This window comes from Pterocles gutturalis, unplaced genomic scaffold (genome assembly GCF_000699245.1).
Source record: "Pterocles gutturalis isolate BGI_N339 unplaced genomic scaffold, ASM69924v1 scaffold1724, whole genome shotgun sequence".
NCBI lineage: Eukaryota > Metazoa > Chordata > Aves > Pterocliformes > Pteroclidae > Pterocles > Pterocles gutturalis.
In genome coordinates this window covers 19,934-34,151 of record NW_010132897.1, presented here as the reverse complement: position 1 = coordinate 34,151, position 14,218 = coordinate 19,934, and the positions used below count along the sequence as shown (strand labels likewise).

At 37.0% G+C, this 14,218-nt stretch overlaps 1 protein-coding gene across 1 annotated transcript; it reads left to right on the top strand.

Moving 5' to 3' along the window:
• Positions 1-1,372: 1,372 nt before the first annotated feature.
• Positions 1,373-8,754, top strand: LOC104467290 (tesmin-like; the record flags this gene model as incomplete). The annotated part of the gene is made up of 7 exons (XM_010081021.1): positions 1,373-1,449; positions 2,878-2,969; positions 3,606-3,677; positions 4,279-4,381; positions 6,595-6,732; positions 7,276-7,451; positions 8,589-8,754. Coding segments are annotated over 7 exons (824 nt in total), but the record flags the coding sequence as incomplete, so codon positions are not given.
• Between the last annotated feature and the right edge of the window lie 5,464 nt (positions 8,755-14,218).

The following is a 14,218-nucleotide window of genomic DNA, read 5'->3' as shown; positions in this document are numbered from 1 at the left end:
ACATAGTTATGTGAACTTGAAATGCCATCAGTTTTTGAAGAAAGTGGTTTCTGAGGTCTTAATACTATTTAGGTGGAGTAACACATTTTTGTCTGAGCAGCAACAGAGTTTTGGAGTGTAGTTTAGTTTTAATTTAAATAAATATTTCTTTACCTAAATATTGCTTCCTCAAAAACATTATCAACATGGTTTATTTCATTATTTATTATTATAATTTTATTAAAGTGGTGCATTTTTATGGCAGTGACAAACCAAAGGCTTTTAATATTAGGCACCATACAAGCACAGATGTTGTTCTCAGGATCAATAGGTGCTGAGTGTGAGCATCTCTCAGCAGATGCTCCAGGTATGGAGCCTGTTTGCTTGTATTTGTCAGAAGCTGTCAGGAGAGTAAACCAGGCCCATTCAAGTTAAAGGTCGTGTTCCTTTACAAAATTCAAACTCATTCATTTGCTATAATGTAAGGGAAGCTGACAGGAGGGTGCTGGCATATGTCTTTTGTTTTCATGTGCTTGAACTTTCTTCTCTTTTACTCATCTTCCCTGCAAGTAAAAGGATTAGGTCCGGAAATTATATCTAAAAGTTTCTAGGGACTAATCTCTTCAGCTGTTGAATTAAGCTGTCATTTGGCTTTTTTTTTTTTCTTTTTTTTTTTTTTTTTTCTTTGAGATGTGAAGGAAGTACAGGTATAAGATTCGTCTTGTAATCTTACTTTGACTGATGCTTGCTTTTTTCTGCATAGGCTAGGGTGGTCATACACATACATGCAATTCTTTACCAGGACTTACACAAAGTCTTACAAAAAGTTATGGTTTTCTCTATGGACTTTTAGTGATTTTTTTTTTTTCTGTAAGCTAAAGACCTCTGTTCCAGATGGTCTCTCAGAACTCTGGAAGTTTGTGAAATAAGAACTCAGGATAAATATACTTAGTTGTTCCTGACATTTTTCTTATTTTATCAAAATACTTTAAGTCTATGGCACTTGAATTTAAATGTAATTGATATAACAAAGTAAAAACATCCTATGCTCAAATTCCTAGCTGACAAATTGGTGCTGGGTTCTGTTAGGGGCATTTTTGTGTGGTCGGTTTTTATTCTTGTTTTTTTGCAATGCAAAAGACATGTCTGGAGAGAAAACTTCTAGGTCCTTCATTGACACTATTTATTGTAGAGCACGCTTGGATTCAAAACTAAGTTGTAGGAGAAAGTGCTAACAGAGGACAGAGAGCCTCAGGTAATTTTTTTTTAATTAACAAAAGAGGTTGAAGATACTGATTTGCGTCTATGCTTAATTAAAAATTATTTATGCATAGATGAAACTTTATACACTGTGAGTAGTTCTGCTGGCTTCAGGTAAATGTCTTCTTTTCAGATGTGGACAGCCCTGTAGCAGCTGTACTGGGGCAGTTTTTGCCTGTTCCAGATGAACTGGTTGTGAATGAACAAGAGGTAAAGAAGCTTTATCCTCTACATTTAAATACAGTATCCACTCTTTTTCCTTTTCTTCGAATGGGTTGTTAAGTCTATGTTGGAAAGTAACAACTGTATGCCTATTCTAAAGACAGTTTAGCTAGTTTGAACAGATTAGGGTTGCACTTGGTATACTTTCTACGTATAAAGGTTTCTGATTTCAGCATTTTCTAGAAGTAATACCAGATTTAGAAATACAGTTTTCCATAAGAAAAATCAATTTATTCCGGTTTTGAAACCTTGCATTTGGCATTATGTAGACTGTTACTTCTGAGAACCATTTAAAGTCTCTTTTGTGGTGAAGGAAAGCACCAGAAGACAGCGAATATTTTCTTCCAGTAGGATTTTTTACACTCTTCCTCTTGATTAGATTTTAACAGTCATTAAGTCTTTGTAATTTTTGTTGATTTTTTTTTTTTTTTGTTGAAAATTGAACAGAAGACTAAAAATCTTTGCAGATGTTTGGCTTCTCATGTGTTACTTCCAACAGAGCTGGTAGCAAAAATCTCTGCAAATTTTTAATTGTTAACATTTGATTTGTGTGAATATGTGAATATGTCAGTACAAGCACAGCAAATTGTTTGTGGAGAGCAGCCACTATCATAAAAGAGGGAAGAAAAACCCCAAGGATCAGATCAAACAATGACTGAGGTAGTCTTTCATCTCTAAAGGGGATATATCTGCAAATTGGTGCCTAAACACTCCGGAGCAATAATGTAGACAGGCTTGTAATTCTTCTCTAGATTTATCCCGATTTAGTTGTTGCCTAGATTTCTTCTCTTGCTTTAAATATATTAATTTTCCTCTTCTTTACGGTCAGCTAGATTAATCACCTGTTAAAATAACAGCGATTTACAGTTATTCACTGTCCCTCCATCACCAATAATATCAGCATAATCCGAATTGCTCTTCCCTTGTCTGTCTCCATAACCAGGCCTTTATTAATCATACGTCTGAAGAGCCAGCATATCCACAGTGTGTTTTCTTGGCCTGTGAGATGATTCTTTTTTAAAATGTTGGGTAGACTTGAACCAGTTAGATGTCGTATTGCAACTGAACAGAATATAAAACATCAAATCACTAGCCAGTTTCAGTGGACTACCGGAATTGAAAGCAACTGAACCTAGAATTATCAGTAAATTGAAAATAGTGCACCAACACTGCAGCACGGAAAGATGGTTTGGGTATTTTGAATTGGGAGAAACGAGATTCCTGATGTACTGAATGGCTTCCAAGAAGAGATGCATGCTGTTTTCATGACTCTGCTTCCATGAGTTTTTATCAGTAACCTTGGCAACCAAATTATCCCTGAAACATTTTATTTGTGCTGTTTTTTCTCTGTTAACTTACAAGAATATTTTTTTAAGAGTTAGCATAAATGGGATATATGCGTTTTATCTTGAACAGTTTGAAAATGGACCCTTACAACCAGTAGCTAGCACTGCTGCCTTCCATCTAGAATCAGATCAGCATGGGCCAGTGAAAATAACCACAGAGGGGTAAGATGCGTGAAACATCTTACGCCCATGATGACTTTTGACTTTTAAACTGGCAATGACTCCTAGACATTTTCATGTTGCACAGCTGCTTCTCTCTTGTAACAAAAATGCAGTTCTGTATACATCTTGGTACTCATGATGCCAGTTGGCGGCAGTCAAGACTGTAACATGGTTTCAGGTTTTCTTAAGGTCAGTGCAATTGTGCTGTCCATTTCCCTGAAAAACATTTGATTTTCTAAGTTAATTGTTACGTGTCTAAATCTAATTGCCATGTGCTTAGCCTCTAGTTCTAACACTAATGGAATTCTTTTAATAATATTTAAGTGCAGATTATTTTAAAATAAGAGGCAGATGCATCCCCAGTGTGAAATGTGAGAGAGCTTTGCAGTTCCACAACCATTACCAGGTTGTAGGACTAAGGGCAGACCTGTCCCAGGCAGGGACAGAGGGAGATTGCAGGTTGCTTTTTCTTTTTTTCTCATACGCTCCATGAGGCCACACTTGTTAAGTAGCACCAATATTGGTGTAAAAAAATAAAATCAGTATTTATTTTTTCAAAACTATAAAATAATTAGTTTTCATTATTGTTGTATAGATATATTTTTTCTATTTTTTTTCCTTTTTCAACCTGTGTAGCTTACCTTTTTGTTCAGAGGTTACAAAGCCTAAGAAACCATGTAACTGCACGAAATCTCTGTGCCTTAAATTGTAAGTAATAGTTTATCAATGTTTAATAAGTGCTAATAATGGTGTATAGATGAAAGGACAAACATACAAGAAACGTGTGCTACAAATGCACAGTACGTCCATGTCAAAATTTATTCAACTGATACTGAGTTAGACGGATCCACAGTTGATGTAAACTAGTGTCGCACAAATTCAGAATTTGGTGGAAAGGTCTAGATGACTGCATATAATCCAAAATATGAAAAATAAAAAGAGAAGCTAGAATTGTTCAGAGCATGTCTGGAAAATCCGATGTTGAATGTAAATGCTGAACACTAAAATATCTTTCTGCTGCTCTTATGCATAAATAATATGCACAGAGGTGTATGCACGGTAATTGTATGGATGATGTATTGTGTGATGGCACCCGTTGATGGACTGGATGTATTTTGTAAAATGTAAAATTGAAAGAGAAAGAGAAGCTTTTTGTCTAGGTTTGGATGTGGTTAAATTACAGAGGAAGGAACATTTTTCCTGAGTAGAAACTGAACATTCTGCCTAGAAGTAGAATTGAAATTTTAAAATTTACACTTAAGCCAGTTAATCTTATAGTTTCTTATGTTATTTTACATGTTAATCATAGATATTGTGATTGCTTTGCCAATGGTGATTTTTGCAACAACTGCAACTGCAATAATTGTTACAACAATCAGCTTCATGAAACAGACCGATTTAAAGCCATTGAGGTAAAATAAAAAAAAAAGAAAAAAGAAAAAAGTACAGTACACTTTGGTATAAGCTTCATGTATGAAAAATGTAGCAGTATTGTTTTTTCCACTAGTTACAGTATTTGCAATATGTTAATTTTAGCCTAAATAAAGCTAAGTATTCCCTCTGAATTATTCTTACATAAAGAAATTTAGGGATTTCTTTCCTTCCTTTTATAGAACTTCTGGTACTTTGGATTAAAACTATTATTTGTTAACTGTATGATAATTTTTATTCTTGGAAGGAAATATTTGACCCCAAATTTAATTTCAGAAATTTTTTTTTGCTTAAAGGAAAATTTATTGTTTGTTTATTGTTCCCTTAACTACTACAGGCAGCAGTTAAGGGAAAACAAATGATCACTATCGAGATTGTTATTCTCATTGTCAGATCTTCTGCAGGTGTCTGTGTTAGTCTTCCTGGTTGACCTGTGCAGCAATGCAAAGTTGGCTCTCCTGGCAGCGACACTAAACCCTGCACTAGTGAGATGCAGATTGTTTCTCATTTGGAGACTGATTTTATTAGTGGAATAAAGAATAATATGTGGGCTAATTTTTGTGTGTATATAAAAAAATTGAATATGTAATGTTTTGTAAGTTTTAAAATGATAATGAAAAGTCTTATTCTACTGTCAATGCTTTAAGGATATATTAATGGCTTTGTGCTTCTTGTATGCAATTCTCCAGAACTTTTTCTATCATTCATGTCATTTTGGCATTGTATGAGACGTTGATCTAATTAGAGCTTTGCCGCAGCCAACCAGTCGAAGTGTCCTGGTTTCAGCTGTGACAGAGTTAAATTTCTTCATAGTAGCTCATGTTAGACTATGGTTTGGATTTGTGCTGAGAAGGAGGCTTATAACATACCGATATTTATAGTTGCTGCCAGGACGGTCAAGGACTTTTCAGCTTCCCTGTTGTGACCGTGGCAGCAGGTACAGGAGGAGCTGGGAGGGAGCACAGCCCCAATCACTAGCCTGGGATTCGACCTTAGGTTTAGGATTGAGATGCAAATTGGCCAATGGTCTATTCCATATCGTGCACATCACCCCCAATATATAGATGAGGGTCTGTCTGGAAGTTCTCTCTCTGGGTCATCTCTCTCCACGTCGTCTCCCACTGGGTTGACTCTAAGTCTTTCGGATACTTGGGCTCTTTTCTCTCTTCTGGGATTGCAGTTTTGGGACTCTCCCTGCTCTGGGATCATTAGCTGGGAATAGCCTGAGCCTTTGTCATTGGGTGGTGAGCAGTGTCACTGTGTATCACTCATTTGTGTATTTGTATGTATTGCTATTCTTATTATCATTATTATTTTCAATATTATTGTAGCCTAGTTATTAAATTGTTCTTATCTCAACCCATGAGTCTCTTTTCCCTTTACCACTTTAATTCTCTCCCCCATCGCTGGGAGGGCTGAGGGTGAGCAAGCCAGTTGTTGTGGTGTTTTGCTGCTAGCCAGGGTCAAAACCATAACACAAAGCTACAGCACTTTTTGTGACAACTAGTTTTCAAATCCCTTGCTCATTTGTAGTTCAGCTGATGGGATTGTTGGTGTCTAAGCACTCCTTTCACTGCTGTAGATGTCATCTTGTAGAGCATAATAGATTGTGTTTGTCACTGATGAAAGCATACCTATGCCATCCATTAATATTGTACATAAAGGGCATATAACCTCTTTAAGCTGCTTTTGAGTAGTCCATAGCATTGTGAGGTCAGGGGACCTAGTTAAAACCTGCTGTTCCAATCCATTAATGATTTCAGTGAATGGTCTTTGTATTGGGCCGTTAATAAAACAAGACATGTTTAAAACTTCTGAGGTGTATACTATATATGTAAGGGTTCTTTCTTCACTGAGAACTTTTTATTTTGGGTGAAAGTAGCATCAGCAATGAAAGAAAACCAGCCCCAAGAGAACAGTAGATGAGTCATTTAGGTTATACCGTAAAAACAGTGTAAATGGCTTCCTATGATAGAGCCAAGCCGGCTTAGTGTTCCAGAATCTTTGACTTCCTGCTGTGACATGCAATGGTTCCTGCTGTGACATGCCATGGAAGATTCCTTTATCTATGGGCTTCATACCACCAATAATGAGAGTGGAAAGTAAGAACTTATTTGATAAACTGGATCACAGTCATTCAGGTGTTTAAAAACATTTCTTTGTATTTCTCATAACCAAGCAATTTTTGGTTTAGCTCTGTCTTGACAGAAATCCAGAAGCTTTCTTGACAAAGATTGGGAAAAGGAAACTAGGAGAAATTAGACCTCACCATAACAAAGGATGTAACTGCAAGCGCTCAGGATGCCTCAAGAATTATTGTGAGTGCTTTGAGGTGAGTCAGGTGAACTTTCCTCTCGTCAGTTAATACTTTAACATTGACTATATTCGGTAACTAGTAGCTGCTAAAAATAATCACTTCTTGCTTTGCATTTTTCATCATAAAACTTCTTGAACATAGGAGGTACAGTCTCTTTCTTGAGATGTCTTAAAAGAACTGAAACTGTCTGAAGTTGATCAGCTAAAATTTTCAGTATCAGGAGCTCTCAGCCAACACCTTGCTCCAGAAGAAATGAAGCATGTTTTTCTGCTAATCCTGGTAGTTGATTTGCATCCATGGTGTTTTGTTATCTTGCCAAGTTATCCACAAAATTGAGGGGAGGAGTGATTTGTCCAAGTACAGAACATCCATCTCCACAGAGAATCCATGGGAAAAAACCTGTCTGTCCTGGTTTCAGCTGAGACTGATGTTCTCGCTCTGGGACTATCCAAGACCAGCACATCTAGAATAAGTCCCTGGTGCTATAACTCCAATGGTTGTTCAAATGTATGTTTAAGATTTATACTATTTTTATTCTAAATATTCTGTATTTGGTAGGCTAAAATTATGTGTTCCTCTATTTGCAAGTGCATTGGTTGCAAAAATTTTGAAGAAAGTCCAGGTGGAAAAAACCAGTTGAATGTGCTAAACTGCATGGACATTGGGAATAACGAAGGAAATAGCCCAGTTCTAACATCAACATTCAAAACATTACCAAAACTGAAGAAAGACAGGTGAATATTTGGAAATAGCAATGCATAGTCCATTGGTCTCACTTAATTAATTTTTTGTGTAACTATTGTCATAATTATCTAAGAAATAGTGACTAAAATGACAGATGTCTTATATACAAGGAATCACTTCACATAGCATTTGCCATCTTGTTTCTAGAAATAAAAAATATCTGACAGAGAAGCTATAACTATCCTTTAAGAATATAGTGTACAGAGTTCAGGGTTATATGTCTTCGTTCTGCTTACAAAACAGCAGTTATTTATGTATTGGTCACGTATTTCATTGTCTCAACGTCTTTTCCCTGTTAGCTACTTTATGTTTTTCCTTCAGCTTCTCTGTTCTTGAATTTTTCTATATTCAAGCATTCATTTCTAACAAAACCTTGACCAAAGTAGGACTAAGAAAATTATGTTATTAATATGTTTGTGATGTTCAATTAATAAGCATGTTTATACTACTGCTTCTTTCCTATCTGTTCTTCCTTTGGTCCACCTCCTGTCAATTTTATTTATGTTGGTAATTTGGATTATAAAATATTCTAAGAAGGCCATACTATCCTGTTGTTGTTATGCCTTTTAACATAGTTGTAGCCTAATCTCTATTTTTGGTTGGTTTATAGTAATTTGCCTAATAAAGACAAACAGCTGTTAATAACAATTAAAATTAATTAAACCACCTCTTAATTGATTTTAGGGAGCTTTACTCCAGGCTCTAAAATTCTCAGTTTGTGTACATAATTTTCTTTGCTTCTTTGCATCAACAATGACCTTGAAATTTTTGTCTTAATTCAATTTTTAAAATACTTTCTCATTGTCTCTTCTTAAAATATTTTAAGAATTTCTGCGTTGGTAGTGTATTGATGGGGTCGATAGTGCCAAGTTATACCTTTGCTTGAATTGCACAGTAGGATGAGTTATTAGTACAGTAGAATGAGTTAGGATGTTAATGATGGGTGGTTTTAAGAGTTTGTTCAAAGCACAGCTGCTAAGGTCCATTCAGGGAATCCTTGAGGCGTTTGGTGCTGTTTTCTTTAACAGCGGTAGACTGAATTTATATATAGTACCCCCTAGACCCTGACTACAGTTTTGTGTATGTAAAATGAAGATACTTCATACTAGTTTCTTTTCCCCTGCCAGGCCACCAGCTGTATGTATATCTTGGGAAGAAGTGAAAGCAGTATGTGCTTATCTCCTGATGCAAGCTGAAGAGGCAGAAAAAAGAGGTTACTCTGGCTGTCTAGCTGAGAGGATGATCATGGAAGAATTTGGGAGATGTTTGTCCCAGATCCTACATGCTAATTAAAATATAAAGGACTGAAAGTTGAATAATGCTAAATGTATTCTAAAGCCAATAAGTATTAATATTGGTATGTTGACATAGTCCCTACAGTTTTGCTACTTAATGATCTTACTTTGATCTTTCATAGGAATAATTTCATTGACTTCAGCTGAATTTCTGGGTTATACTGGTGTAAGCGAGCGAAACCAGCACCACATCCAGCATTTTCCCAAGTAACTTAATACTGTAGCAAACTGATTATATTTTCTACCAAAACACATTTTCTCTGTAGTTAGGTCTTTCTGAGCCGATTCTTCAGTCTTTACCTAGACTCTTATTAAAAGTTTAACTTAAAATTACTTTATGGGATGTTTCTGTGAGTGGAGATGCAGTAAAAACTGCTATCTTAGTTTGGTTATTTTATGAATTGTGAAAATTCCATTTCTAGTGGTAGCAGAAAAATCTAAGTTTAGCTTTGGGTCTTCTCTGTTTTGGCAACTTATTTCTGCTGTTTGAAGATGATGTGTTTTTGGAAAACAGAGCAATGTTGTCAGTACGTTTGGTATTTACTATTGGGAAAAAAAACCACACCTGACTTTGTTCAACATTCAATTTGTTGAACAGATGAGCCTCATAAAGAATAGGAGGAAGATGACCTCCTTTTTACGCCTACAGGAAAGTACAAGTGTTTGCAATGGGAAAATCTTTTATGTACATATCATTTAGGACTGACGTTTCCTGAATCCTACATTTGCAATCCTGTTTACCTTAAAGCTTGGAATAACTTTTGTTTAATGTTTGATTTTTCTTACGTGGCCATTTTCTCTGCGGCATTTCTTCCTCTTGTCATTCTCACTGTTGGGATAATAGTAGATTTTATTTTCTTTAATAGGAGTAAGCTATTTTCTGCCATGTTTCTGGAAAAGAAAAAAAAATTGTCATCTAAGTGAACTGACAGATTATATAAAAATTAATGCTGCTTGGTTTTAGACATTTTATGCTAAGTTAATAATATATGCTTTGATATTTTTGGCGTTGATGCTTAAAAGAATAAAGATATTCTCCATGTCATGTTGATTAATGAAAAATTCTTGCCAGTACTGCATGCTGTTTTATAAACAGGTTCTGAAATGGTCTTCCAGGTAGGATAGTGTGAGCCAGGAACCTAAACTATTAAAAAATGGAGCTTCAAATATTGCATAATTAAAACAGATTTCCTGGAGACAATAAATTATGTCTGTGGTACAAGGCTATGGATGTCTATATATTGGCATATTAAAGGGATTTTGAAAGGAAAGACAGTAGATTATGCCACCCTTGCATGGGTCTCGTGCTTTGGGGCTTTTCCTAGTCACCTGGCTTCTCCTTGATATGTCATTCTTAAAACCCCTACGTACCAAACACTAACAGATGCTGAGGCAAAATACAGGCAGTGTGTGTTCACCTTCGTAGAGATACTAAATTCCCCTGTTGAAATGCTCAGGCTTGAACTGATCAAACTTACTTTGGGATCATGAAAGAATTTTCAGCCACATGAGACAGGGAGTTTTTTTAGGATCCTCTCTGAGGATCAGCTGTGTTTCTTAGTGTTCTGACAATTCAAATATTTACTTGATGTTGATGCTCTTGGTTTCTGATTCTGTCTGCAGCACATAATTTTTTTTAATCCCTTGAGTCATGCGTGAAAAATAAAAGAAGTTGTTGGGAAGTGTTTAGGAAACATGAAGTAGATGTTCTGTGGTCCCTTCTAAACTGGACACAGATGTTAGTTATCGTCAACAAGGGCCTGGGTTTGAAGATCCGACCCTGTGTGCCTAAATACCACATGAAAGAGGTGGAATGCGTGGTACCTGAGCAAGAAGAGCGGAACGGCTCTGGTGTTTGTGATAAAATCAGCCTACTTGCTGCCACACAAGTCCATAGTGATGAGGTCAATACAATGTCAACCAGGAATTAAATCAGTGAGTGGGGATCAGCAGGGCACAGAGAGATCTATGATGTAGCTCAGAAAGGAGCAAGGCCTGAGCTTAAAAGCAGCTTGTGAGGGACAGGGGGAGGTTCCCAGCCAGGCTTGTCACAGCTCTTTCTCACACAAGTCTGATTCAAGGCTACAGCAGTGCCGTGTCAGAGCTGGCCTCCAGCACAGGCAGCCAAAGCCCTGGGAGGGGAGGAAGAGGTTTCAGAATCCATTGGTTCTTTTGGGGTCCTGAGGGTATGGTCAGAACGACAGGTTTATTGTGCTGCTCCAGGTTCTGTCGGTTAGGTAGAGACCTGTAAAGCAGGTACCCCTTTTTCTCCCTCTCACATAAACAGCTTGGCCCCATTTTACACTTGTACTGTTGTTCCCAGTTTTATTAGGGTTTGGGTTTTTTTTCATTTGGGGAGTGGGAGGGTGCATCCTTGCTTAGTAGTTTCAGCCTTTGTTAGTGACCCCAATAAGTCAACACATGACTTTCTATTTTCAGTCTTCACCCAAAGAGAGTTCCAGATGCTCCCTTTTCAGTATTTGATATCTAGAAATGTCTCCTGTTACTGTCCTATAAATTTAGCCCCCTGTTAAGTTTGGCCAGCTGATTTTTCCCCTCCATTCTCTGCAGTATCAGGCATTTTCTCACACCCTATTGGGTTAACTCTGGCCACATCTGGCCTTCTGTACACATCCCTTAACAATTAGCGAGTACGACTGAAAGTGATGAACTTTGTACTGATATAAAAGTATTATATTCATGGCATTCTATTTTACTGCACTGATCCTGGGAGCAGTAGTTTTTTTATTGGATGATAAAACTCCAGTGTCATTATTTAATTCCTGTGTTTAGGTGATTTTCATTTACATTTTTCAGTTGCAGGAATAAAAAAAAAAAAAAGAATTACTCTACCTGTTGTACTGACAGTTCTGTGTGTGTTTGGTACTTCGGGCATGTCTGTATTTCTGCTCCTGGGGCAAAGCAAGGGCAAGTCAGCTCATTCTGTAGACCTGCTTGTACCAAGTAGTAGAATGCACGGGCAGCTTTACACAAATGGTCTTCATTCCAGCTGTTGCAGCGTGGCAACCTGCTGTGGCATTCTTTATGTTGTTTATTTATTGCAGTTCTTTTTTACAATCATAGTAACTGATTAAGCTGTGTCAGGCCTTTTGAGAGGTGCTCATAGTTAACAAGTTTACTAATGAATGACAGACCACAGAGCTCTGTTTACAGAAGTGATGTAGTTGGTGGCTAAGGAGCTCAAGAGGGATATCAGAGACCTGAGTTCACTTCTTAGCTCTGCTGCACGCTTCCTGGCTAGTCTTGAGAAATCCACCGAATTTCCACGGCCTTGATTCAGGAAAATATTTGAATACCGCAGAATAAAGCCAAACATGTTGTCAAGGACATTCTTGAATTAGGACTCTTGGTAGCAGGATGACAGGCCCTTCCCTCCCCCCTTTTTCTCCTTTAATCTGACAGTTATTCGGGGCTCAGTCCATAACCCATCCAAAGTCTCTCTGTTTGATGCAGCAAGCTCTGAGTCAGGCCTTTAGAAAGAATAAGGAAAATGAGACCCTGACTACCTAACAGAACAGGGCCCTGATCCCACCTGGGGCCTCTACTATAACAGAGATTATAGAAATACTGCTAATATGTTTGGGAAAAGAAGAGGTGTATAGCAAATTTGCAAAACCCAGTAGCTATCCTATAACCATACCCCAAAATAATGCTTTCATAAATCTTCATTACAGTGTGGATATTTGCCATTCAGTATTACCCACTCCAGAGACCACATGTGACTCATTATTCAATTACTTCAATCTGCGCTGATGTAGAAGCTCCCCTGACACATCTCTTTGTAAGCCATTTCTTCAGAGTAATTGCATTAGTAATAGCCAATTACACAGCAATCTTATGTTCCTACAAAATTAAGGTAATTACTGCAGCTAGAAACACATCCCTCTGTGTTCTGTTCTAGCAAGCAAGCTGGTAAAAGGCAACGTAATGCTTCAATTCTTTATAACAAGAGAAACATTAAGGTATAATTATAGTATTGATGTGGCGTTGGAAAAGTTTTCCTATCTGAAAGGAGCATGGAAAGGTAATCATAGTTTGAAGCTACAAATTGCTAGTCCATAAAGGGGGGAAACAGATCTTCTGTGTTTAGGTTTCTTAACAAGTATGGAGGAAATGTATTTGAAATACATGAATGAGTTTGTGTTCTGTACTTTGAAAGTAGTAGATGCCTGTCTTTGAAATAGATTTATTATGCAAAAGGTGCATTTTTCTTTCAACTGGATTGTCCAGAGAAGCTGGTATGGATTTATTTTTATACTGCAGTAAATGAGTATTAATTTGTTCCTATGACAAACCTCCTGAATACTAGATTCAGCTTCTAATTAGTCTGCTATATGTTCTATTAAATTTTATGTTATAGAATTTAATTTGTGTTTTAATTTTCACCTTTCATGGTGTCTTTGAGGGAAAGCTGACATATCACATTTTCTTTGCTACAACGTTAGATGTTTAATATAACAGCTGACGAAGGACAGACAGACCATTCCCATTCAACTTAGCTAAGTAATTCAATCTAAGTAGTCTAGAAGCGATACAGAAAAGCCAGTCTATTCACAGGTATTACGCAACGTCAAAATTCATAGTCAGAGGGTGCCACTAGGTCATTCAAGAGTGGCAGTTTGTGTTTGGATGTGGACTGATGAAAGTGCGCAGCAGGGTGAAAGTCCTCCTCGCAGGTTTTACTTTCTGTGGCACTGGTGTGCAGTGTTTGAATTACTGAGTGCAAGCTAATGACCCTAGAGTAGATAAGAAATGGTCGCTTGTGGGGTATTTCTTGCAATGTATGATCTACGAAGCTGATAAGGATAGCATGGTGCTCCAGATCGCTTTGATTGCAAAAGTTAAGCCCAGCAACTGAGCGTGGACTGTTCAGGTAACGTAGCACAGTATGAGAAAGTCAGGTGTCAGGTTTAGCCAAATTCCTTTGATGCAAGGATCTTAGCAAATGTTGCATATAGTTGCCATTTTAAAATAATATTTACGGTGAATGAAGTGGCTCTTTTAAAATGTCCACAAATGAGTACTCTTATGGGATCAGAGTAACAACTTTAAAACCATCTTTTTTTGCAACAAGAGAAATTTTGGAAGAAAATACTGTATTTTTCTGTTACAAACAGGACTGGGACAATGGAAAACAACTTCAGTAGGAAGCTGTCCAAATTTATGGTTTTTTCATGTTTTCATAGAATTAATCTAGCCTCATTTCATTGCATATGTTTTCTCTTGTGCCTTGTTAAGAAGACCGTTAAGATGTACATGCTGTCAAACGCAGTAAGTCAGTCCTGGAGAGATTTTGACTGCAGTGAGTATAAAAACGAGAACAATAATCATCAGACATTGCTGCAGGTCTGCCATGATTTGGAAGCTGTCAATGCTAGTGCAGATATAATTACAAAAAAGCTGTGACACATTGTCAGAGTCAAGTAATCATATTGAAATTG